This window comes from Petaurus breviceps, unplaced genomic scaffold, assembly GCF_028583685.1.
Source record: "Petaurus breviceps papuanus isolate PSGF00001 unplaced genomic scaffold, PetGlider_PUasm1.0 90865, whole genome shotgun sequence".
NCBI lineage: Eukaryota > Metazoa > Chordata > Mammalia > Diprotodontia > Petauridae > Petaurus > Petaurus breviceps.
Window position 1 is genome coordinate 5,118,052 of NW_027187367.1, and position 25,337 is coordinate 5,143,388.

The 25,337-nt window shown below is 44.3% G+C and overlaps 1 protein-coding gene across 1 annotated transcript in view; it reads right to left on the reverse strand.

The window, feature by feature from the left end:
- The window catches only part of NOTCH4 (notch receptor 4), a 31,699-nt gene extending 8,115 nt beyond the window's left edge, over positions 1 to 23,584 (reverse strand). The window contains exons 1-21 of the mRNA XM_069073344.1: positions 23,379 to 23,584; positions 22,423 to 22,504; positions 21,806 to 22,086; positions 18,853 to 19,197; positions 18,624 to 18,746; positions 18,246 to 18,482; positions 17,255 to 17,410; positions 15,593 to 15,787; positions 9,329 to 9,442; positions 8,657 to 8,770; positions 8,380 to 8,502; positions 7,921 to 8,071; positions 6,331 to 6,476; positions 5,923 to 6,075; positions 5,570 to 5,687; positions 5,302 to 5,389; positions 4,736 to 4,889; positions 3,482 to 3,666; positions 2,537 to 2,786; positions 2,090 to 2,202; positions 579 to 1,111 (exon numbers count right to left, since the gene is read on the reverse strand). Coding sequence (XP_068929445.1) covers positions 579 to 1,111; positions 2,090 to 2,202; positions 2,537 to 2,786; positions 3,482 to 3,666; positions 4,736 to 4,889; positions 5,302 to 5,389; positions 5,570 to 5,687; positions 5,923 to 6,075; positions 6,331 to 6,476; positions 7,921 to 8,071; positions 8,380 to 8,502; positions 8,657 to 8,770; positions 9,329 to 9,442; positions 15,593 to 15,787; positions 17,255 to 17,410; positions 18,246 to 18,482; positions 18,624 to 18,746; positions 18,853 to 19,197; positions 21,806 to 22,086; positions 22,423 to 22,504; positions 23,379 to 23,451 — 3,734 coding nt within the window. The 5' untranslated portion in view covers positions 23,452 to 23,584. The remainder of the gene's footprint in view (positions 1 to 578; positions 1,112 to 2,089; positions 2,203 to 2,536; positions 2,787 to 3,481; positions 3,667 to 4,735; positions 4,890 to 5,301; positions 5,390 to 5,569; positions 5,688 to 5,922; positions 6,076 to 6,330; positions 6,477 to 7,920; positions 8,072 to 8,379; positions 8,503 to 8,656; positions 8,771 to 9,328; positions 9,443 to 15,592; positions 15,788 to 17,254; positions 17,411 to 18,245; positions 18,483 to 18,623; positions 18,747 to 18,852; positions 19,198 to 21,805; positions 22,087 to 22,422; positions 22,505 to 23,378) is intronic.
- Positions 23,585 to 25,337: the final 1,753 nt, after the last annotated feature.

Sequence of the window (25,337 nt, forward strand, 5' to 3'; positions counted from 1 at the left end):
CCTGCTGGATCTTTTCAGGTACCACATTTTCTGCCCTCAACTAAAGATGTCAGTAGCTCCACAGACTATTCCCCTCAAAGACTTTGACCGTTAAGTGGGAGAACCTTATCAATAATGGTATCTAATGAGTCCTGGTCGTCTCCTGGAGACCCAGAACTAGGGTTTCCCATGTCTTCCTCATTTTCTGGTCCCCAAAGATCTTCTCTTGAGATAGGAACTATAAATTCCTTTATCTCAGTGACTCTATTTGATGGGAATAGGGTAGGGTAGAATATACTAGTATATATAGTAGAATATACTATGTTCCAATGAGGCCAGTCAGGATGCTCACAGTACCCAAGAGGAGCCCATAGGTTTCTGTTTTCTGGGTCTATAAGTGGCTTTTGATGTCCTATCTCCCCCTGCTCCTAGGATTCCTTCAGCTCAGAGTCCCTTTCTCCCTTCCCCTGATTCCCAGTTGATGTTGTAAGGGGAGGAAGTACAATAGCATAAGAAGGGCCAGTAAGACCTTAGGCTTTGGTCCTGGCTTGGCTGTTATGTCACCCCTTTTCTCCCCAAGTGTCCCTCAGGAGCCTCACATGCAGGTTTGGGGGGTCTCACAGTCGTAGCCATCAAACAGACACTCCTCAGTGTTGCACTGTGGGTGACACTGCCCATCTCTGAAGAGGAGCCAGCATCGAGCATGGAGAGGGCAGCCCCTCCAGGGATCTGGGATGCCCAGGGAGCAATCTCCCCCATCCCAGGAGCCATCAGGGCTACTGCAGTCAGGATCACAGGCCCCATCTCCGCCTCGACCTTTACATTCCTCTGCCTCAGAGGTTTGGCATCGGGGCCCCAGGAACCCAGGGGGGCAGGAACAATGGAAACCAGAGCCACCAGGGCCCTTCACTCCATGGGACTCTATGCAGCTGCCATTGTGTAGGCAAGGGGAAGGAGATCCACAACCCTGAGGGACTGGAGGAAGCAGGCAGTCAGGGCCCCCATAGCCTCTGAGGCAGGCACAGTGAGGGACAGAGCCTGGCTGGGAAGAGGTCAGACAGAGGCCCCCATGATGGCAGTGGTGGGGGCCACAGGAAGGGGCACCATGGAGGCAGGTGGGACCTTCAAAGCCCTGGATGGAAAGAGAGGAAAAAATTAAGACTCTGGACAGCTCACTCCCACTATAGCCTTTTTCTGCCTCCAAGCCAACACCTATGATCAACTCACATTTCTATGATACTCTAAGGTTTACAAAAATACTTAACAATAGTCTTGTGAGGTGGTAGGTAGGAAAAGTTTTATTATGCTCACTTTACATTGAAGAAACTGAGACTCTGGAGGTGAAGTGGTTGGTACCAGGATTTAAGCCCATTGGGATTTGTGACTACTTGTCCAATGGTCTTTCCAATGCATTATGTTGCAGGAATGTCAGAATTGGAAGGGACCTAAAGGTCACCTAGTCCAACTTCTTTATTTCCTAGGTAAAGAAGCTGGGACCCTGATAGATGACGTGGACACAAAGAAACCTTCTAGGGAGTGTAGCATGTAGGACACTAGGCTCAGAGTCAGGGAGACCTGATCCAGGCACCAGCTGGGTGGTCTCTCTGAGCTTTAGCTTCCTCAGTACAGTGGAGGTAATAATAGATAGCACCTACCTCACAAAATAGTTCTGAGGATCAAATGAGATAATATAGGAAATGCTTTGTAACCCTTAAAGTGATACATAAATGTTCGTTATTATTGGTTGCAGAGCTGAGACTAGAACCCGGGGCTACTGGCTTTCAGTTACAGAACCTTACTGATTAGTAACATTGGTAATATTCTGATCACCACCATTCACTTGCTCATGATTTCCTGACCTCTCTCTACATTAGGTATATACATTATAGCTATATATGTTTCATATATGTTACTGACTGTCTCGAATGCTCCCCCATAACTCCTTCCCTGAGGACTTGGCCTTTGCTTCCCACTGCCCAAACCACCTGTCCTTTCCTCTTGTGCCTCTTCCCAGTGTTTCTCTCCTATAATTATGTCCTGACCTCCTTAGATGTTTACTGTTTGTAGTGAAAGTGAGCAAGGTGAGCTGTATGGGTGGGAGATGACTCACCATGGGGCAGTGGCAGGTGAAACCAAGGTGACTTCCAACCACTACTTCACAGGTTCCACCATGGGAGCAGGGCTGACTCTTGCAGGCATCCAGCTTTTCCTCACACCGCTGACCTGGGGATGTGAGGATGACACTCAGTGTGAGGAATTAGTGCTTCTCAGACTTCTTCCTTTACTTTTCTCTCCTGTTTATTGCTGGGGACAAGAGGTATGGGCAAAGGAATTCATGATGGTGGTGACAGAGTGGAGTCTGCTTTCCTGAAGGAAGGGGGATATAGGGCATAGAACCTGGGGGGAGGTGGAAAAAAGGACTGCCAGCCCAGCAGTGGATTATATAGGGTGGAAGGGGATGTTGCTTTGTTCTCTCTTGCTCTTTAGCTGTGCCTCAGAGATACCCACACCCTAGTCTCCTTGTCCTAGACTTCCACCCGTACTCTCCATTCATCACCTGTATATCCTGGAAGACACTGGCAGAAGAAAGCATTGGCCAGAGGATGGCAGGCCACAGTGCCTGCAGGGTAGCAAGGCTGGTCCAGGCATTCATCCACATCACCCTCACAGCGTAGTCCTACAAAGCCAGGGGGGCAGGAACAATGGAAGCCACCAGGGACTGAGGAACAGGTACCATGATTATGGCAGGGTTGGGACTGACAAGCATCCACTTCTGAGCAGTTCTGTCCGTGATAGCCAGGGGCACACTGTGGGGTCAGGAGGGTAGCTCAGGCTGAGGCAGGGAATGTGAATGTGTGATTAGCCCAGCACAAATCACTACAACCAAATATAATTTAATGCAGTTCTACATAATTCAATGCAGTTTCACAGAACTCAGTATGGATAGTACAACTCATGATTAAAAATAGTTTAACAAATGGGTGTATGGAAAAGGCACCAAACTGGGAGTCAAATCAAGGAGACTTGAATTATAGTATTGCTCTACTGATAACTTGCAGTGTGACCTTGAGCAAGTCCTTTTTATCTTTCTTGACCTATTTCTAGATCTGTAGAATGAAAGGAATTGGACTGGATGTTCTTTGAGGCTCTTTCCAGCTCTAAAACAAAATAATTTTTACCCATTTATCCTCACAGTTCAATTGTTCTTCACTCAACGTAACTTACCACCATCAATTAGTTTCAACTTAGGATCCAGACATAGCATTACTCCATTCATGTTATTATAACCACAATACATACAAACACACCACTATTTTATAAAACTGAACTTTTAAGCAGCACACTTCCTTGTCCCCCTCTTCAACACTTTTAAATAACCCCTTCCAGCTCTCTTAACTTAGGGTCTCTTCCCAAATCAAATATCTCTTCAGTGTCCCTGATATGACTATATTCCCACTCCTCCAAGCTCCCTGAATCTTCCTTGAACCTCAGTCCCTCTCACCTGGCAGAAGTACCCATTGGGATGGGCCATACATGTAGCCCCATGCTGGCAAGGCCCCAACTCACATACATTCACTTTGTCCTGGCATGAGCTGCCTTGGAACCCAGGTGGGCACTGACAGAAATGGGACATACCATTGTCCATGCAGAGCCCTCCATTCTGACACAAGGAAGAGACCTCTATGCCTAGAGGGAGAGACATGGGGAAAAAAGGGGGAGGGATATACATAGAAGAAGTGAGGAGAGATCAGCCCAATGAAATGCTCAGAGAAGAGAGAAGAGAAAGCTAACTAGAAAGGAAAGTAACCTTTCCCTTTTTTTTAGTTACATTTCTAGTGTGAGCAGAGGATCTTCCTGAGCCTGAAGAACCTTGGCAGGCAATAGGGTAAAACCGCAGTCTGCCCATTCTTCCTACTACCCCCTCTCCAAGATTATTAGAGAATGACAGATAAAGGGTGTCTGTTAAATGAAGAATTTCCCATAACTCCAAGAACATAGGACATAGTTATATCATGTTGGGCTATTTATAGCTGGGTTTGATGTGGTTGACTATGGTTGAGTTGTGTTGAGAGTGATGGAGGAATGTTCACTAAGACTGAATTATATTGATGGTGGTTGTTTTGTGTTAAGTTATGCTGAGCCAGAATTCTATTAGCTGGATTGGTTTGGGTTACCTGGGTTGTCCTGAGAGAGTCCTAGACTTAGAATTAACCTGAATTTGAATCCTATAGTTTCTGCCACTAACTAGCTATATGGCCTTGGGGTTTATTTTTATAGTGAGAGTGTTCAATCAGGTAATTTTAGAGGTCTCTTCCAATTTTAATATTTTGGGTTCAGTTATGTTGAGTTGGAAACATCACTGAGCTATGTTGTGTTGAAGTTTGTTAGGTGTGGCTGAGTTATACCCAGATGCTGTGAGTACACTTGAACCATGTTGATTAGAGTTGGGTTGAGCTGTAGTGTATTAATTGTGTGTTAGTGGAAAGACCAGTAGGTCTGGAAATAGTCATGACTTGTAGCCAAGTGATCATAGACAAGTAATTTAATCATTCAGTTTCAGTTTCTTCTGTAAAATGGGGATAATATTTGCACCATCTGCCTTAAGGATCATTGTGAAGAAAGTGTTTTTTAAATTTGAAAGCATTATATAAACATGACATTATAATGATAATAATCACCTGTTTTGGTGGATGGCTAAATACCCTATGCTAGCCCTTTGGTTATGGGTCACCTGAGTTGATGCTAGGATAGATACCTTGGTTCAGGGCAGCCACTTGGCAGAGAGAGAGAGGCAGTTCACAGAGAGACCCTGTCCAGCCCCCAGGGCAAAGACATTGGAAGGAGGAGCCAGTCTGGAAGCAGTAGGCTTTGTGTTGACAGGGATTTGGAGCACAGAGGTCCAAGGGGTTCTATGAAGAGACAGAAGAAGCATGAGTCTCATGAGTTCAGCCTTCTGACTCCCACCCCCAAAAAACACTCTCCACCTTCACAATGCATTCATAATGTACAGTCTCAAAAGTCTCCCACATTCCCTGGGATACTCCTATTTCTAAAACTACTTCCTGTATCTGAAATCCCTCTTAATCCTCCTCTATCTAAACCTAGAGAAAGCTCTCCCCAATCTTAAATTAGCCTTCTGGCTCTTAGACATGTCTCAATATTCCATATTCATGTGGATACTAATTCCCAGATTATCCTGGTTTCCATAAACCATAATATCTTAGTTTCTCTGATAGTTTCCCACTTGAAAAAAAAAAACCTTTCCTCCTGAAATCTCCCTTTTGTCAGCTTCCTACCATAGAATCCCTATAATCCCCTCACCTGGCATCTGTCTCCTGTGTAACCATGGGGGCAGAGGCAGTGAAGTCCCTCCAAGCCTTCTTGGCAGGTCCCCCCATTCCTGCAGGGTCTAGATAAGATATGGGAGGGAAGGGTGGTGACAGTTACAGGGAAGATGTAAGACAAAGAGTGAAGCAATCAGGGAAATTTTCAGAAAATAGAGGGTGAGAGAGCCCAGGGTCGAGGAGGAGTAGGGAAAGGGAGAGTTGGAGAGAGTTGAAGTTTCCCTTTCCTGACTGACACTACTCACCTGTCTGCACAGTTGGGGGGTGCTTTCTCTTCACAATATGTCCCTTTGAATCCCATGGGGCAAAAGCAGACAAAGGTATTGGTTCCATACACACAGGTGCCCCCATTGAGACATGAGACTGGGAGAAGGGGCATGGAGAGAAGAGTGGTGAGGATTTTGGTCTCCACTTGGTTCTCCAGAGATAACAATTGTATTTACTTCACACTCAGGTCAACGTAACATAGTTTAGGACAGTGTCCATCATTTCCATTCAACATTGATCAACACTTAAATTGTATTCAGCACAATTTGAACTTAGGCAATGCTACAAACGCCCCTCCCCCCCCCCCCCTCAGTTCATAATAAACACTCACCAGATGTACAGTGGTCCCTGCTGGTCTGACAATGGGACCCAGTATAGCTAGGAAGGCAGGTGCAGGCGTAACCTTCAGGAGTAGGGATGCAGGATCCACCATTAAGACATGGCCTGGAGTCACACTTGGTCACCTCCTCACTACAGGTGGGGCCTAGGATAAATGGACAAGGGCCTAACCCAGGGGACTTGTTTCCTTGCCTTCTCTTTTTGCCTTCTCATTTCCTCCCTTCTTTCTAGTCTGTCTCCCCTCTTTTATCTTCCTTCCACTCCTCTTTATTTCCCCATTCCCATATGTCTTCCATCCCCTTTTTGCTCTTTTCCATGCTCCCCTTCCCTCCCCTTCCCTTCCTTTCCCTTCCCTTCTCTTCCCTCTCTGTTTGATTTTAGGTTGTTACAGGGGCCTCACCCGCATATCCAGTGGGGCAGGTGCAGTTGTAGCCATGGGACTGGGGATGGCATGTACCCCCATGGGCACAAGGCTCTGAAAAACAGCCCCCCAGCTCCTCCTCACAGCCTTGCCCTGTCCAACCCACATCACACAGACATGTAGATCTAGGAATGAAAGGAGAAGTGTGCACATTGGGTGCATGTGTGTGGGGACTGGCTCCTTCATTGAGATTCCACCCCCACCCCACTTTCCTTTCCTTCCTATTGACTAATTATCTCCATTGGCTTTGAGTTACTGACTTCATTCCTCATTGATTTTCCCTTTCTGAAATGATCTCAAGTGAGTGACTGTTTTTCCCATTGACTCTAGAATTAAATGATCTCTTCCACTAAGAGATCATTATTAGCTCTGACTCAATAGATCTTTTGTGCTCATGGCAGAAGTAGCATGGTGTAGTGATAGATTGCTTGACTTCGAATCAGGAAGAAGAGAGTTCAAATCCTGCCTCAGACAGTTAATAACCGTGTGACCCCAGGTAAATCATTAACCTCTCTGAACGTCAGTTTCCTCATTTGTAAAGTGAGGGAGTTGGACTAGGTCAGGGGTGAGGACCTTTCAGCCTTGAGGCCACATGTGGCTCCCTAGGTCCTCAAGTGCAGCCCTTTGACTGAATCTTTGACTGAATCCATCTAGAGGGCCATAAGTGGCCTAAAGACCACAGGCTCCGCAGCCCTGGACTAGATCTCCATAGTCCATTGGTCCTTGGTCTCTTTGGTCCTTGGCATTGTCCACATTTGCAGGTACAAATGGTGGGAGGGGAGAGGTGTGGGGAGGCACAACTTGGTTTCCATTGTGGTAGAGGCAAAGGCTTTCCTCTCTCTCTGCTTGACACTCTACTTTAGAGGATCGTGACAGGTGCTCACCGAACTGAGATGATGTAATATTAATTAATCAGGCTTAATCTAAGATATTTCCTGAACAAGAACTATAATTCTACCTTCTCAGTCAGGAACAAGTTGATAATTTTACCCTTTATATGAATAATTTTAGTTCAAGATGGAGAAATTGAGCAGAATAAACAGAGAGGATTTTTTTAATGAAAAGAAATACATTAATTGTTTATCCTAAACATTGGCCCTGGGATGTGTCTATGGGGATAATAAGATGCAGAAATGAAAGCATACGAGAGACAGATGTTATGAATCATCCTCTCATTCTGCTCACCTCTGGTCTTTCCCTCACTAAATATCTAGCCTGTGGCCTGATAACTTGAAATGTGTAAGATTTGAAGTACTTCAGAGGAGGCAAAAAAGATGAATAAAGGGGAAAAAAGGACCTATGAAGGAAATCTAAATATATTGGGATGATAATGAAAACTGAAGGGTCACCCAATTATGACCTTCAAATATCTGAGAGATTATACAAAGGATGGAAGAATCTCTGAATATAGCCTAGGGATTTCACTTCCTACTGGTATTAGTGTTATCCATTCTCTCACCATTGACCATTTCCCATTGTCTCTCTATTGCCTGTGTCTCTCTTCTGTCTTCCTCCCTTCTAGTTCCAATTGAAGGGAGTGTCTAGAGGTGGAATGTGGGGAGGTATTACCCATGGCATTGTCCGTGTTTGCAGGTGCAGTTGTCTTTGGCAGGGGGGCAGCTGGGGTTTCCATCTGGGCAGAGGCACTGGCTTTCTGCTTGACATCCCCACTTTGGAGGGCACAAGGAGGGTGGGCACAAGGAGAACTCACAGAGTTGTCCTAGGGTAGATGAAAAATAAGACAGAAGGGTCAGACTCTCAGAGTCTTCTATGCCCTCTCTGAGAGAATCTCCAAACAAGTCCATTTACATGATAAATTCCCTAGATGGTCCCCAGCCTCTATAGCCTTAAGAACTGCCCCTCCAACCCCAGTCTTTCCTAGCTGAAGTCTGGGCACAAGAATTGACACTAACATTGACCCCATAGTATCTTTACATTCTAAAACGTCTCTCCTATCTTTCTCCACCCATCATTCCCCAATGTGATTCAAGTATTTATCCGTTATTTCTAATCCAATTCCCTGTTGACCTGTAACATTTGGGGGGCAACTGCAGGCGAAGGAACCAGGGAGATCAAGACAGCTAGATCCTGAGGAGCAGGGGTCACTAAGACATTCATCTATTTCCACCTGGCATTGAGAACCTTCAAATCCTGGATGTATGGGTAAAGAAGGGAGGGAGTTGGGTAAGTTTGAGACCCTTTGAAATACACACACACACACACACACACACACACACACCTAACCCCCATACAACTTTAAGGCATCCTGGCACCCAGTCCCTTCATCCCCTGCCCCAGCTTTCACCTGAAGGACACTGGCAGTGAAAGGCCCCAGGCTGGTCTTGGCACTTTCCACCATGGGCACAAGGAGAACTGGCACACTCATCTACATCCTCCTCACAATGGGGACCAGTGAAGCCTGGTATGTAAATGTGAGAGAGAGGGGTGAGTCAAAGGTTAGGGAGGGAGGACTTCATTCCTGGAAGGATTTCCCAGGGGATGTGACACAAGGGGGTGAGTGGCCTTTAGGGAGGAGTACAGTCCTGGGAATGTGTTAGGTGTTAGGGAACAGAGATAGCAGAAGACTGAGGGAAAGCTAGAGAAGCTGGGGGAAAGGAAAAGAGACAGAGAAGAGGTGCAGGCTGAACTGAGAGAGTAAATGAGGGGGAAAGGAGTGGTAATTTAAGGAGATCTGGAAGACATGGAAGTGGTTAGAGAATGGAAGTATGCCCCCTCTTATGGAGGCATAAGAGTTTGGGAAACAGAGAGGTGACTTGTGAAAAGGGCAACTTGTGGGCAGTGGTGGGATGGGAGATTTGAAGGGGCTCAGAGGATTGGGGGATTGTTTTGTAGGGAGGCAGGGATTGAGGTTATATGACTATAGGGAGTTAAAGTTAGGGAGGATGGGAGCTCCAGAGTAAGGAGTATTTAGGGACTCAGGGCAGGAGAGAGGGTGGTGCAGGTGTGAGGTACTCACCAGGAAGGCATTCACACAGGAAGCCATTCAGCTGGTCATGGCAGATGCCCTGGTGCTGGCAGGGTTCTGACTTACACTCGTCAATCTCCTCCTCACACAGCTGTCCCTCAAAACCTGCAGGACACAGGGTTGGGTAAATCAAGTGAGTTCATGCATCCCCTCCAACTTGGTCCACTTGGGCTCTTGATTCCCCTCTACCTAATTCTGAAGCACAGGGTTTTGTATTTCTTGTTTTCTCATTGGGGCAGGGAACATGAGTGGGAGGAAGAGAATGGGAGTCTGAAAATAAAATAAAATTGATTATGTAACCCAAGTTCCATTTGGTATACTTCCTATTATTTCCCTGTGTTCAGGGGCAGACATAGCTGTCTGGTCTCTTTTATACTCTGCAAATGACTCTGACCTCAACTGCCACATCAAAGCAAATATTGGGCATTAGCACTCAGTACAATAATCTTTCCATTTTCTTCTTCATAGAAATGCAAAAGAGAGCAGAGGTAGAGCCTCCCAGTCCAAAAGAGAGATTCTGGATTTCCAGTGAGTGACTGAAATGAAGAGACTGAGCAGGAGGTGAACAGCAAGAAATCTGGGGAAATCAGCGAATTATGCGATCCACCCAAGAAGATTTGACATTCAACTTGAGAGATTTTGAATTCTTACTTAACATTTTGGGAACTTTCCTCTGTGTTTGTTCTCTTTGTCACTAGTAGCAAATATCCTTAGAAAATCTAAGAAAACTTTGTTTCCTTGAGGGACTAGTAGGAAAAAGGGAATAGAACAGCATGAGTCTTCTTGGATCATTTGAGTTGAGAAATGTCATTTCTGAAGTGAAGAGAGAAAATGAGAGGACCAGACTGGGACCCAAGAGCCTAAGGGAAAATATTTTCAAAGTAGGTGGTCTGAGATTTGGGTATAGTAATGGGACCTAACGACACTTGGGCACATGCTTGGTGACTTCTGGGAACAGCTGAGATCCCAGTTTGTAAGAGGAAGGGAGAAGCTAGATCTCTCAGGGTTGTGATGATGGCTGCAGAGGGGTAAAGTTTGTGTGGGTAAACTGTTGTAGCACAATTGGATAGCACAGAGCCTGGAGCAGGTTAGGGGTACAGGCAGCTGGGGTTCAGATCTTTTGGTGTGGAAAACATGCAGAGCTGTTTTTTTGTTATGTCAGGGAAGATGGCTCTGAAGAGTAAGAAGCTTTGGATGGAGACAGTGTCTGAAGACTGGTCTGGCCAAGGCTGGAGATGGCACCCATGTAGAGAATGTTAAATAAAACAAAACAAAACAAATAGGGGTGTCTCTAGAGAAGGTCATGAAACAATGTCTAGAGAATTAGGTGAGGAAATTAAGGACAAATAGGCTGACCATAGATGAAGTCTTAACTCAGAGAAGGTCTCTGGTGGGTAATTCTAGGCTAGGCAGAGGAGACTTGGAAGGCCTTACCATGTCTGGTAATATTTTGTTCCTCAGAGACAGAAGTGACTTTAGGAGTGGGATTTGGTAACTGAAGAATTCAATTAAAAATGCCTACTGTGTTCATGGAACTTTGCTAGGCACTTGGGACACAACGACAAAAAACATGGCAGTACCTTTCCTCAGGAAGGGAAGACACTGTATCACACAAGTATAGTACAAAAAAAAGGAGAGAGCAGTAACTATCAGAAAGGCTTAATGGAGGAGTTGGAAGCCAAGCTGAGCCTTGAAGGGAAGGGGAGGATACTGAGAAGTAGAGATGATTAGTGCATTCCAGGCCTGGGGAATGGCCTGTGTGTGAGTGCAGGAGGGGCAGTAAGGGAATGGCTAGTAGTCCAGTGTAGCTGGAATATAGAGTTCATGAATGGAGATTGTATGAAATGAGGCTAGGAAGGCAGATAACTGAAATATTGTGGAATATCTGTGATGACTGGCCAGGGAGTTTGTATTTTATCCTAGAGACAATGGAGAGCCACTGAAGGCTTTGGGGCATTTACTCAGTAAATATTTATTAAGTGTCTACTATGTCACCCTATGGTCAAACCTCTGCCTTAGGAGGATTATTTTTCCAATTGTGTGGAGAGGAGGAGAGAATGGGAGCAAGGATAACAATTCAGAGGCTCATATATGGTTCAGGTGAGAGATGAAAAGGGCCAGAATTGGGGTGGTGTCTGTATGAGTGGAGATAAGAAAAACTGTTGGTAGAGTTGACAAGTGGAGTTGGTAAGTCTTGGCAACTGCTTAGATATAAGGGGTGAGGGAGAGGGAAAGGTCATGAATCTAGATGACTGGGAAATTGGTGTTGTTCTCACCAGAAATAATAGGGGAAATTTAGGGGAGAAGATAATGAGTTCTATTTGGGACATATTGATCTGAAGATATTTATGGGACATCCATGTAGAGGTCCAGGTGCAAGATGGTGATGTAGGAGGTGCTCAGGAGGAAGATGATGGCAGGATATATAGATCTGGGGATCATCTGAATAGAGATGATACTTGAAATCATGTGCTCTGATTACACGAGTGGAAAGGTCATATATAAAGTTGCCAAAATTGAAAACAAAGCAACCAATAGAGAAAAACACTCAACCATAATGACATATGAGTAAGTATATACCCTCCTCAGCCTCTGTATTAAAAATAATAGCTAATTGCCTACCTTATTCATGCCCTGACCTCTTAGGCATATCACTGACATCCTAACCACTTTAGCATAGATTTTGTGATTGTTGTCATGGCCTATAACCCTAGCCTAGAGCAGCAGAGGCAGGAAGAAGGTGGAGCCAGAGGCCATATGATGATGGTCACAGGTGAGGGAATTGTGGGAACTGAGTGAACAATACTGACTTCATCTTGTGATTCAATTCTGGATACAGCTCACTTCCCTTTCTATTCAATTATGGGTCTAGTTCAGTTTCTGTCTTGTGAGAAAACTATATTTAACTATGGGAACTGTGAGAAATTTATTGCATTGTTTGAATCTAGCCCTGAGTGGCTGGGAAGCTGGACCACCTCTGCCCATTGCTTAGAGACAAAATTTGTTTAGTGCTTAACTTAGGAGCTAGGTTATACTGGCCAGAAACTCAGTTAGAGCTGAAGACTGATGCAAGAAGTTTCCACACAATTATATATCTCAAGCAATCTTTATGTTTTATCTGAAAACTGGCCTCATACTGGTCAGTTAGTTTCCTTCTTCCTTTGATTGAATACAGACACTAGGGGAGGAGTGAGGCGCCTCTTTTTCTGATTTCAGAAATTATTCCTGTTAGCTCTCTCCCTCCCAGTTTGGAGAGTCCCCTAATCATTCTTGCAATTAGAAATCAAATTACCTAATCTTGTATCCTAGTTTATATCCTATTGTTTCCTTTTAATTAATTGGCCTTATTTGATTAATTGTTTTTAATACATAATAATCTGCCTCTGCCTGTATTTGGGGTCCAGTGCCAAAGCTGAGGAGACTTGGTCCTGATTTATTATACAATTAGAATGTTGTTGTTCAGTTGTTTCAATCACGTCCAACTCTTTGTAACTCCATTTAGAGTTTTCTTGTCAAAGATACTGGAGTGGTTTGCCATTTCCTTCTCCAGCTCATTTTAAGGCAGACAGGGTGAAGTGACTTGCCCAGAGTCACAGCCAGCAAGTTTCTGAGGCTGGATTTGAACTCAGGTCTTCCTGACTCCTGGCTAAGCACTCTATCTACAATGCCACTAGCTGTCCTACAATAGACACGCTTTTCTTAATGAACTGATATGATTTGTTTCCTTTTTTTTTAATTTTTGCTTTTTGGAGGGTAATTGGGGTTAAGTGACTTGCCCAAAGTCACATGGCTAGTAATTGTGTCAAGTGTCTGAGATCGGATTTGAACTCAGGTCCTCCTGACTCCAGGGCTGGTGCTCTATTCACTGAACCACTTAGCTGCCCCTTCCTTAGTCGTTTCAATTCCACTAGCCACCCAGGGGAGCAGTTTTAAAATAAACAAACAGAGCAGACAGAGAGAGTTTGCTGACATTGGAGTTAGTGCAGAGGCTCAGGTAGTTGAGTCTCAGGTAATGGAGAATACACATTTGTATATTTGGTCCAAAGCCTTCCTATTCCTTTTTCAACAGGCATTGGAGTATTGGGAAATCCTCAAAAGAGAGTATGTACAATTTCTAACAAGCTGCTTTCTTGTTAGGACCTTCTTCAGGGAACTTAAAACACCAGTTTGTATCCTATTCAAGATTATGCAGGTATTTTTCTGGAGAAAACAGTGCATTTTGACCTATGAAGGATCAGTCGTTCATTGTGGTGCTATTGCAAGTGAGAGAGACTTAGTTAAGAAGGCAAGTTCGGCCAGACATACATAGTGTGTGTGATGGAGAATGGAGTTCAGTAATCCTGGGAAGATAGGTTGGGACTGGCTTATGAGGGTTTGTAAATGCCTAACATAGGCTTTTATACTTGATCCTACAGGTAATCAGGGAGCCAAGTTTATTGAGCAGGGGAATGGCATAGTCAGACCTATACAATAAGTAAAAATCACTTTGACAGCTGGGTAGAGAATGTATTAGAGGTGTGTGTGTTTGTGTGTGAGAATTGAGGCAGGGAGATCAAATAGGAGACTTCTGCAGTAATCCATGTGAGAAGGTGATGAGCCCTCTACCTGGTGTGCAGGACTTGGAGTCAGGAAACCTGGGTCTAAATCTAGATTTTATACTTACTAGTTCTATGACCATAGGCAAATGACTTTACCTTTCTTAACCTTGGTTTCCTCATCTATAAAATGAGGATAATACCTGTACTATCCATCTCTCAGAGTTGTGGTGAAGAAAGTGTTTTGTAAACCTTAAAGTCAGTCAGTTAACATTAAATGCCTACTAAGTGCCAGGTGCCACACAAAGCTCTAAGTGGGTGTTATTTTATTATTTAATAAATAATAAAAATTATTTATTAAACTTAGATCAATTCATAATTGCAGTGAAGCTAGACATGACTAATGATATAATTACAATCCACATATGGATTTTTAATTGTGACTGCTTACTAAAGAACTTAGGTGTCCTTGATCTTATCCAGTGTAATCCTTTCATCTCATTGATGAAGATATCATCCCCTAGAAAGGAAAAGACTTGTCCTAGCCTTTACAGCTAATAAGTAGAAATAGCAGGATTAGAGTCCAGATCTGTGATGTGATGCCACATCCAATCCTATTTATGGAAGAACAGAAAATTCTAAATTTGAATAAGGTATATTATATAGTTAGCAATTTGTTTGCTTACCCAAAGCCCTGGTTTGGGATTTGTCTAATAGGTATTGGTAAAAAGAAGCAGGGCCCACTGAGATCATTTGGTCCAGACTTCTCATTTTACTGATAAGAAAACTGAAGACAGAGAGGGGAAGTGAGTTGTTTAATGACACATAATGAATCAATGGCACAGTCAGGTTGGGGTTAAGGAATGTTCAGCTTCCTTCCAATGGCTACTAAGCAACTTGGTTGGCTGGCATAGAGTCTCTCTGGGATTTTTTTTTTACAAATGGATTTTTTTTTTCCTTAACTCAGATATGAAATCATACCAGGGATACAAACAAACGTTTTATAGGTAATTCAGAAGCTGATAAAACTTTTCAATTCAAGATTTAGGGACTTTTATTTCATAAGCTTTATCACTTAGAACTTTTCCTTGTATCTATGGATGATCTCTGGTTTTGATTACCACCAACTATATGCAATAAGTTTAAATCCTTACAAAAACTTGAACAGGATATTGTGCCTAAATGAAGGGCACTAGAGAAAAGTGTAGGGGAGGTCAATACTGAATTTTGAATCCCCAGATGAGCTGGGAAAGGTTAATTCCTAGTTGGAAGTATTGGGTGGTAGCAATGAGAAAATGAAGGGACTAGTTTGACCTTAGAACCCAGGAAATAAATACTTTGGGGACGTAATAACTTGTCTAGGTCTATAGAACAGGGAAACACCCTGTCCCAACTGTATTCTTAACTGTATCTTCCCCCAATCCCTCAATCTCCCATTCTTATTTTGTCTACCTCTCTCCACATAGGAATTTACCCAGTGGGCAAGTAAGCTTGTGTCTCAGGGCCAACAATAGTTCAGGTGAAGTACCTGTTCCATCTACCTTCCTAGCCCCTCAGGATTTCAAGTGAGCTCCAGGAAACCGACCTGGGATCTGTTCAACTGAGTGGAGAGTGGATTCCATTTTGCTTTGGTCCCTCTGGTTGCTTTCACTTCCCTACCCAAAACATCCACCCCAACTCCCCCACCTCTGCCCACAGACTATCCAGTGCCATTCCATACCTGGAGGACAGAGGCAGTAGAAAGTAGCGAGCAGATCAAGACAGGTGCTGCCAGGGTGACAGGGCTGAGACAGACACTCATTATGATCAGTCTCACATCGGGAGCCGGTGTAGCCTGGGGTGCAGAGGCAGTTGAAGGAGCCTGGGGTATTGAGGCAGGAGCCGCCGTGTTCACAGGGACTAAGACTTTGGTGGACTGAGAAGAGACAGAGGGAAACATATCTTAGGGGAAGATGAGGATATATAGGAGACGAGGAGAAGGGCATACGGATAGGGGATGAAAACAGGAAGGTGGAACATATTTGAAAAGGAACCTGATGATAGAGTAGAAAGTGCTGTAGAAGAAAGCATACTGCATCTGGGGGCAGAGGACTCCAGTTCTGTCACTTACTAGCAGGGTGATTTCACTTAACTTAAACCTCAGTTTCCTTATCTGTAAAAGAGGGGGAAGGATTGGATTAAACAACTCTCTGGACTTCCTTCTGGTTCAGTCAATGATGCTGATAATAACTTTTGTAGCTGTTGAGTCATTTGAGTTGTGTCTGACTCTTTTTGACTCCATTTGGGGTTTTCTTGTCCGAGTTATTAGAATGGTTTGCCATTTCATTCTCCAGCTTATTTTATAGATATGGAAACTGAGGGAAACAGGGTGCCCAGAGTCACACAGCTCGTGTCAGAGGCTGAATTTGAACTCAGGTTTTCTTGACTCCAGGCCTGGTGCTCTATCTAATGTGCCACCTAGCTGCCCAAATAACTTTAGATAGTACTTTATGGTTTACAAAGCGCTTTCCCCATGCTCAAATAGTACAAATCCTATAGGAAGGAAATTGAAGCCTTCTGAAGCAAGCAAAGAGGAAACAAGCATTTATTAAGAATGTTTTGTCAAATCTGGCCTCAGTCACTTAACACTTACTAGCTGTGTGACATTGGGCAAGTCACTTAACCCCGATTGCCCTGCCTTCCCCCTCCAAAAAAGCAAAAAAAAAAAAAAAAAAAGAGCACTGTGCTGAGTGCTTCACAAATATCTATTCTGATCCTCACGACAATCTTGGAAGATAGGTGCTGCTATTATCCCCATTTTATAGTTAAGGAAATCTAAGGCAGGAAGACATTATGTGACTTGCCTAGGGTTACAGACAGAGCTAGTAGGTTTCTGGGAACATGTTTGAACACAAGTCTTCCTGACTCTAGGCCCAGAGCTTTATCCACTGTGCCACTTAGCTGCCTCAGCATCTACAAGATTATAAGGGATTTATCCAAGGTCTATCAGCTGGAAGAGCCATGCCTTTTGCTTCTGACTCCAGGGCACTTTCCATTATACTACACTGCCTCTGTGGGGGATAGGGAAGAGAGGATGTAGCTATAGGAGACAATGAAGGATGGCATCTATACGGACATGGAAGGTAATGTCCATAGTGGGTTGGACAGCTGAAAATCAGAAGGGAGTGTATAGAATAGAGATGTAATGGCTTGGAAGAATTCTGGAAATATTCAGAAAATAAAGGTGTGGTTTTTTTTTCCTCCTGGAATATTGGAAAAACCTTAGGAAGTATAGGAAAATCCCATTTTCTACCCTTTCTTCTTTCCCTTGGCTTTCACATTTCTTCTGTAGGAAACAGAATGAATAGGCTTGATGGGAGAATCAAATACTGGGGTTCCTCACCCATCTGACACTCATCCAGATCCTGGTGGCAGGTGGGGCCGGAGTAGCCAGGCTGGCATAGACAAAGTATGGCTCCTGAGATGGGGTTGGTACTGCACTGGGCTTTGGGGTGGCAGGGTTGACTCAGACACATATCCTGTAGCTGGCACAGAAGACCTAGGGTGGAGAGAGAGAGAGAGAGAGAGAGAGAGAGAGAGAGAGAGAGAGAGAGAGAGAGAGAGAGAGAGAGAGAGAGAGAGAAATAGACCAAGCTTCCTGTCACCCTATATTCTTTCCAGAGATTTCTGTGGCTCCCTGTTTCCTTCTTTTCATCCCCTGTTTTTTTCTATTTCCCCTCCAATGTCTTCTGCATTTACATTCTGCCATCTTCCCTCTTCTTTCTTGTGATCTCCCTGTGACTCCTTGTGTAATTTGTTGTCTTTTCCCCTAAATTTACCTTTCCAACTTCTTTATTTCTGTTGAAGAAACCACCATTCTTCCAGTCTCTTAGGTTTATGACCCTGTTTTTCTCAAATCTTCGCCTTCAGCCTTTATCACCTCTTACCTTGATTATATAACAGTCTCCTCATTCTTCTCCCTGCCTTGATTTCCCATTCCCGTCCATCCTGCACACTGCTGCCGAAGTGATTTTCCTTAAGTGCACATCTGACACATTACTCTTCTATTCATTCCATTAACTCTATACCCTTCCTATTCATGTGTTCCCATGCCCTTACCATTGCCTCCTGAGTTTTCCCAATGCTCCTTTATCAATCAATAAACATTAGGTACCTACTATGTGCCAGGCAATGTTTCTGTCACATCTCCTGTGCTTCCCCCATATCCTCATATTTCTATGTCTCTTGCAATGAGATGGAGGGAGGGAAAAAGCATTAATTAAGTGTCTACTTTGTGCTACATTGTGTTAATAACTTTACAAATATCTTACTTGTTGTCTAATTTATCTGCATTCCATCTCCCCCACTCCCACAATGTCTCTTCAGCCTCCTACCTGTGAGACCTGGGGGGCAGAGGCAAGTGAAGGAGCCCACCCTATCAATACATGTAGACCCCTGGGCACAAGTGGCAGAAGCGCAGTCATCCAGGTTCTCCTCACAGTTTGGACCACCCCAACCACTCACACACACACAGTGAAAGCTGCCAGGGGTGTTCTGACAGGTGCCGCCATTCTGACATCGTAGGGGGCTGGTGTCTGCACACTCATCCACATCCTCTGAACAGTCCTGTCCTATGGAGGAAAATGAACAGGGTTGTGGTACCTTTATACCATGGTTTCTGAAAGTTGTAAGAGACTGGACATGAGTCCCAGATCTTAGAATTAGACAGTTGGGTCATAGATCTTACCCTGTCCATGATCTCAATAACTCACCTGCCCAGGTCTCAGGGCAGAGACAGGTGTAGGCATGTAGTCCATCCTGGCAGGTGCCTCCATTCTGACAACTGTGTCCAATGCAGTCATCTGGATTCACTTCACACTCCCGGCCTGTGAAACCTGCACAGGGATTATGGAGATCATTTGGGTAACAGGGGTCTTAAAGAGGAATGTCCTTATGTCATGATGGAAAGCAGGGGTGGGAAAGGTTCTCATAAGTACTCACCTGGGAGGCAGAGGCAGCGGTGCAATGTGGTGGACCCAGGAGCTAGTTGGCAGGTGCCCCCATTTTGGCAGCCTGTAGCAGGGCAGGGCCCCACCTGGAATTCACATTGGGGCCCATCCTGTCCTGGGGGACAGAGACATTTGTAGGAGCCCAGGATATTGTGGCAAGTGGCACCCTTGGGGCAGAGCTCCGAGTCCTGGAAACACTCGTTGACATCATATTGACAGCTATTGCCCTCAAAGCCTTGGGGGCAGTTACATAGAATATGGGGGTATGTAGCCAGACAGGACCCTCCATTGGCACAGGGGTTTGCTTTACAGAAATCATGCTGCTGGCAGTGCTCACCTAGGGTGTTGGGGTAGGAGGATAGAGAGGAGAGAAAAGGAAAGAATTTTACACCTTGCATGAGTTACAGCCTATTCTATATGGTATGTAACAGAATTTTTTCTCTCATGTTCACATTAAATTTTTTTTTTTTTGCTTTTTGGAGGGCAATTGGGGTTAAGTGACTTGCCCAAGGTCACATGTCTAGTTTTTTTGTGTTAAGTGTCTGAGGTCGGATTTGAACTCAGGTCGTCCTGACTCCAAGGCCGGTGCTCTATTCACTGCGCCACCTAGCCGCCCCTCACATTAATTTTTGCAACCTTTATTGCTTATGTCTCTTTTTCCTAGTTACATACATGTGTATTTATTGTTAAATCATTTCAATTATATCTGACTGTTTGTGACCTCATTAGGGTTTTCTTGGCAAAGGTACTGGAATGGTTTGCCATTTTCTTCTCAGCTCATTTTACAGATGAGGGACTGAGGCAAACAGAATTAAATGACTTGCCCAGGGTCACACAATTAGCGTCTATGGCCAGATTTGAGCTGAGGAAAATCAGTCTTCTTGACTTCAGGTGTAGCACTCTATCCACTGTACAACCTAGTTGCCTGAATATGCATGTATATCAGTTTTATTATAATCTTTAATTAATTAATTTAATTAATAATCTTTAAAGTTCTACTTTGCTTGGGTAATCATAATTGCTTACCATAACTACCTTCTAATCACACTTAGTTGGGTTCTATCTATCACAATTCATCCTATTTTGATAACATCTTGTTTGGGTTGTATTGCATCCTGCTTAGGCTGAATAACTTCTGCACTTTTATTATATAGCACACCCTATTTATATCATACAGACATTATACCACATTATTATATCTTACATATCATATCATATACTTTAATATTTCAAGGATCTGAGGTTCCATCCATCAATCAGCAAGCATTTATTCCACACCTACTACTTTATGTGCCAGGTACTGGGGATACAAAGACAGAAATGAACCAGTTCCTCTCCTCAAGGAGCTCACATTCTCTTTATTAGTGTGAATAGCCTTTTCACTGATGAGGATTACTGCATCTTTGAAACTTAGTTGGTGATCTTTGAAAGTTGCTTTGGCCAACCTTCCTATATAATAGTGCTGGTAGAAGTAGCAGCAGCAGCAGGAGCAGTAGCAGTAGCAGTAGTAGTAGTAGCAGTAGCAGTAGTAGCAGTAGTAGTAGTAGTAGTAGTAGTAGCAGTAGCAGCAGTAGTAGTAGTAGTAGCAGTAGCAGTAGTAGTAGCAGTAGCAGTAGTAGTAGTAGTAGCAGTAGCAGCAGTAGTAGTAGTAGCAGTAGTAGTAGTAGCAATAGTAGCAATAGTAGTAGTAGCAGTAGCAGCAGCAGCAGCAGTAGTAGTAGTTCTTATAATATTCTGGAGAATTCAACCAATATACAGTATTGCAATACTGGAAATGGACCATTGTAGACCAAACTGTTGCCCACCCAGACATAATACTGGGCCACAGGAAAACTTAAGAACAGCATTTTAATAGATATCATGATTCCAAATATCCACAATCTCTAAAAAACATGGAACAAAAAGCTTCCAAAATATAGAAACCTAACAGAAGAGATCAAAATCATGTGGGAACAAATAACTTCATCCTTATTGTCCTGTCTGCTCCTAGAGTTGTACCAAAGATGTTTTCAGTGAACTTATAGAGACATTTTCTTTTTTGCTGAATGATCTACATGTGCTGACCTTACATCCTTGTGTTTTTATTCAACTACAAAAAAACAATTATTTTATTCATCTTTGCAGTCTGTATGCCACTAAAAATAAAATGATAATAGTAGGATAATGACTTGCCCCACTGCTGTTTCTAGTTGAAATCCCATCAAAAATGATGAGAATTAGATGATAGCACATTAGATAGAGCACTAGACTTTGAGTCAGGAAGGACTGAGTTCAGGTCCAGCCTCAGGCACTTAACTGCGTGACCCTGGGCAAGTCATTTAACATCTACTTGCCTCAGTTTCTTTATCTATAAAAATGGGATTAATAGCACCTACCTACTTCCCAGGTTGGGAAGATCAAATGAGATATTTGTAAAGCACTTTGCAAACCTCAAAGTATTATATAAATGTTAGTTATTATTGTTATATTTTATGTTTATATTTTCATCCTGCTTTTCTGCCTATTGAAATTCTTCCTTCCTTCAAGGCTTCCATATAAGCTGTTAGCCCCATCCATGAAATATTTCCTGATCCCTGCAAATAGAAGTGATTTATCTTGCCTCAGATTTCATATAGATCTTTGCCCTTATCACATTCTACTTTTCATTATGCTATTTATGAACATGTCCTAGCCTCTTATCGGATTTGTAAGTTCCTTGAAGGCAAGCAGCTACTATATTACATAGAGTACCTGATAATTATTTGTTAAACAAATGAAGTCTTTGATGATTGAAGCAAAAGACAATCTGTGCCCTTAGGGAGCATCCGCTTTATCCCTGCCAAGTTTCTTATTACCTGTATTAGATCACAGGCATATGGAAAGGGAGGGGAAAATAGGAAGATATTGGGAAGAAGAGAGAAGACAGCATAGTTCATTTCTCCCCTTCCTGGCCCTATTACCGTTACCTGTCCATCCAGACAGACAGTGACATCGAGGCTGGCCAGAAGGCAAGACATGGCATCGACCATTATGGTAACAGGGATAGGACAAGCAGGGGTCTTTGAGATGGCACAATGATCCTCCAAAACCAGGGGAACAGGAGCAAAAGAAACCAGGAGGATGGGGGGAGGGGGTGCCCTGGTGACTGGGGAGCTGGCTCTCACAACTGCCTCCATTCTGACAGGGCTTGGAATTCTGGCAGGGATCTGGAAACTGGCATCTCTCACCCAAGAAGCCTGGGGCACACCTGGGAATAGTGAACAGACATAGGAGGAGACCCATCCAAACCTCACCTCTTCTCCTTCCTGCCACAAGTCTTCTTTCTCCCTTCTTGTTTCCCCATATCTTGCTTCTTTCTCATTCCATCTCTTTCTAATCTCTCCTTCCCATCTTCCTGTCTCATCTTTTCCCTCTTCTCCTTTCTCTTCTTGTCTCCCCTCTTTAGTCTCATCCTTCCTATCTCTCCCCACCTCTTTCATTTTTTCTCCATCTCCCCTGCTCTCCACACTTGCTTCCCCCGCCACATCTCTTCTTTTTCTCTTCTCCCACTTCCTTTTACCTAGACCCAATACCCAACACTCACTGACAGGTTTCTTCACCCTGGGGCAAGCTCAGGCAGGTGCCCCCATTGGCACAGGGCTCTGGGAGCTTCTCACATGACAGTCCTAGGAATTAAGGGACAGGGGCTTGAAGACTAGGGAAAGAACTGTCCACTTGGACCCCTTTCCATCCTAGCTTCTGAGGATCTCTGTTTTTGAGAATGAGAACTTTCTTCCCCATGACCCCCTTCATGGACTCTTTCAATCCCCATCCTTTCTAGGATAGAGAACTTTCTCCAATGAAACCCTTTCCTCCACACTTGTACCCCACTCCCTGACTCTGCAGCATCCCAGATCGTGGTCCTCCCTCCTCTCAATCTCCCTACCCCCTTCCTGTTTATTCCCTGGCTTCCCAGTTCTGTGCCTTTAGGCCTGTCCCTCGGAAGCAGATGACAGGGTTAGGGAGGGGGGCTGAGAGGGACATAGTTGGTGAATGGTTGAGAGACTGAAGGGATATCCTACCGGAAAGGCCCAGTGCTGAGCTAATAGGGGTGGGGACCACAAGAATGGGTCAGGGAGACCTTGGATTCTCTGTCTTTCACATTCCCCTCCTTTTCCCCCTCCAACTTGTATAGTTGGAGAATCTGTAGGTGAAAAAATTTCTGTAGTTTCCCAAACTAGACTGTCACCTTTCTCTGTTCCTTCTTCTGGGCAGGGGTGGGGTGAGGTTGATGGGTGGTAGGGTGGGGGTGGGGGTGAAGTGGAAGATTTAGGTCTTTAGGACCTTGCCTTTGCTGCTCACATTTCCTGTGACTGTCTCACCTCCTCTACAGGTGTAAAACCAGTGTATCCCATGGCTTCTCCTCAGCCTCCCCCTTCCCTTTTGTTGGTTCTCACTTAATCCCTGCAACACCCTGCACCAGCATTCTCTTCCCCCACTCATTTCCGAATCTTACTGTAGAGAGAGACTCCCTGCTCCTGTCCATGCCAACATCCTTACCTCTGGTCAGTGGCAGGGAGATCAGCAGCAGCAGCAGCAGCAGCAGCGGCAGCAGCATGGAAGGGTGCTGCATCTTTGACACTCCCACAGGCTCCACACCCTCCTCTTTCCAGGAGGGGACCCCCCCCAAGTCTTTGGTTGGTTGTGGTAGCAGAGTCTCCTTAGTTCCCACATCCCCTTCCTCCTCCTCCTTCAGGCCCCACGTCTGAACTGTTTCCTGAGACACACAATGTCCTGGACACCCTTGGGATGGGGGGAGGGCAGAGGAGGGAGTTGGGAGCAGTGAACATAGTAGGGGAAGAGGGGAGGGGCCTTCTATCCCTGAAACCCCCTTGCCATGGCCAGGGATGTGAGGCTGTATGGGGGGCAGTGGGCATGGGGGTTCAGATGAAGAAGGGAACAGAATACATGGGGGCATTTTACCAAACCCTCCCATCCCCAGGGAACCACACTTTTTTTCAGCTGCTCTGGTTGGCTAAAGAACCTCTGAGTTTCTAAAGACTGATCAGAAGCTCGGATTGGAAAAAAAATGTTATGGGGGAGTGGTAAAGACTTCTCCTCCCCTTGCGGGGCTGCTAAGACAGGACATTTGTTTCATATGGCTAGGATGGACACTTCCCCAGAGCCAACTAATGACTTTCATGTGAATTCACCCAACTAGGGTAGAAGGGTCAAAGGGGACTTCTGGAGCTATCTACATCCCTGGAAGGGAAATTAATCCTTTCCCAGAAGGGAACAAGCATTTATTAACCATCTACTATGTACCACTTCGCCAATATTATCTTATTTTATCCTCACAATTCTGTGAGGTTGTTACTGTTATCCCCATTTTACAGTTGAGGAAACTGAGACAGATAGAGGTGACACAGGTAATGAATATCAGAGGTCAAATTTGAACTCAGGTCTTCCTGACTCCACGTCCAGTGCACTATCCACTGGGGAACCACCTAGATGCCTAGATACTTCTAACATAGGCATGAGGATATTTAGTATTTCAGGAAGCAGATGGCTTTTGACAGCAGAGGTAGCTTTCTCCCGGCTCCACATCTAGCTGAAATCTGGAGACCTGTGGGATCAGAGGTAGCTGGGAGAGAGGGATGAGAAGGAGGAGAAGATGGAGAGGCTGTTTTGGAGCATGGGTGTCATGGGTGGCCAGCTTTCCTAAGTGAGATGGGAAGCTACACTAGGCACTTGATAACTTGTGGAAGAGAATTACTCTCATTGGAGTCACCTATAAAAAAAAAAGAGGTTGAATCAAGTGATGCCTAAGGACCTTTCCAGGTCTAACTACCTATGAGTTTATAATTCTATGATTCCTTTGGATACCCAAGATTTGCGATTAGCACCCAGAAATAATCATATTTTTACTGAATCAAGAGAGAAAACCTGCCTCCTATGGAGGCTTATTTACTGAAGGGAAAGGGTCCCAGCTGATTCTTCCTGGGGCATAAAAGAGGTATAGAAGCCATTAGTAGGGAGATCTCTTGCCTAAAAAATAACAGAGGTTTAACTAGCAGTGTGACCTTGGACCACTTAACCCCAATTGCCCTCTAAAAAGCAAAAAAAAAAAATAATAACTGAGGTGATAGAAGTAGGCAGCCATGAGATCAGTCCAAGCTCTCTTTTGAATTTCAGCAAAGACCATCCCCGATCGTGAGACTTCCTTAGATTCCTTGCAACTTTGAAAACTTTCCCACACTTGTTTTTATTTCCTCTCTGTGTTTCCCTGTAATACCAAAGTATTTTGATGGGTATGTGATGCAAAATCTTCTGCCATTGTCTCATCCTGTGACAATGACTCACATTGAAATCCTTTAGTAAATCCTCTGTAGAGATCTGTGTTTTATGTTCCATGGGGATCCAGGCTAAACTCTGGTCGCATTTATCGTCCTGCCCTCTGACTATGTGACATATCAAGGCAACAAGGCATTAAAGTGGAAAGACCTGAGTTCAACTCTC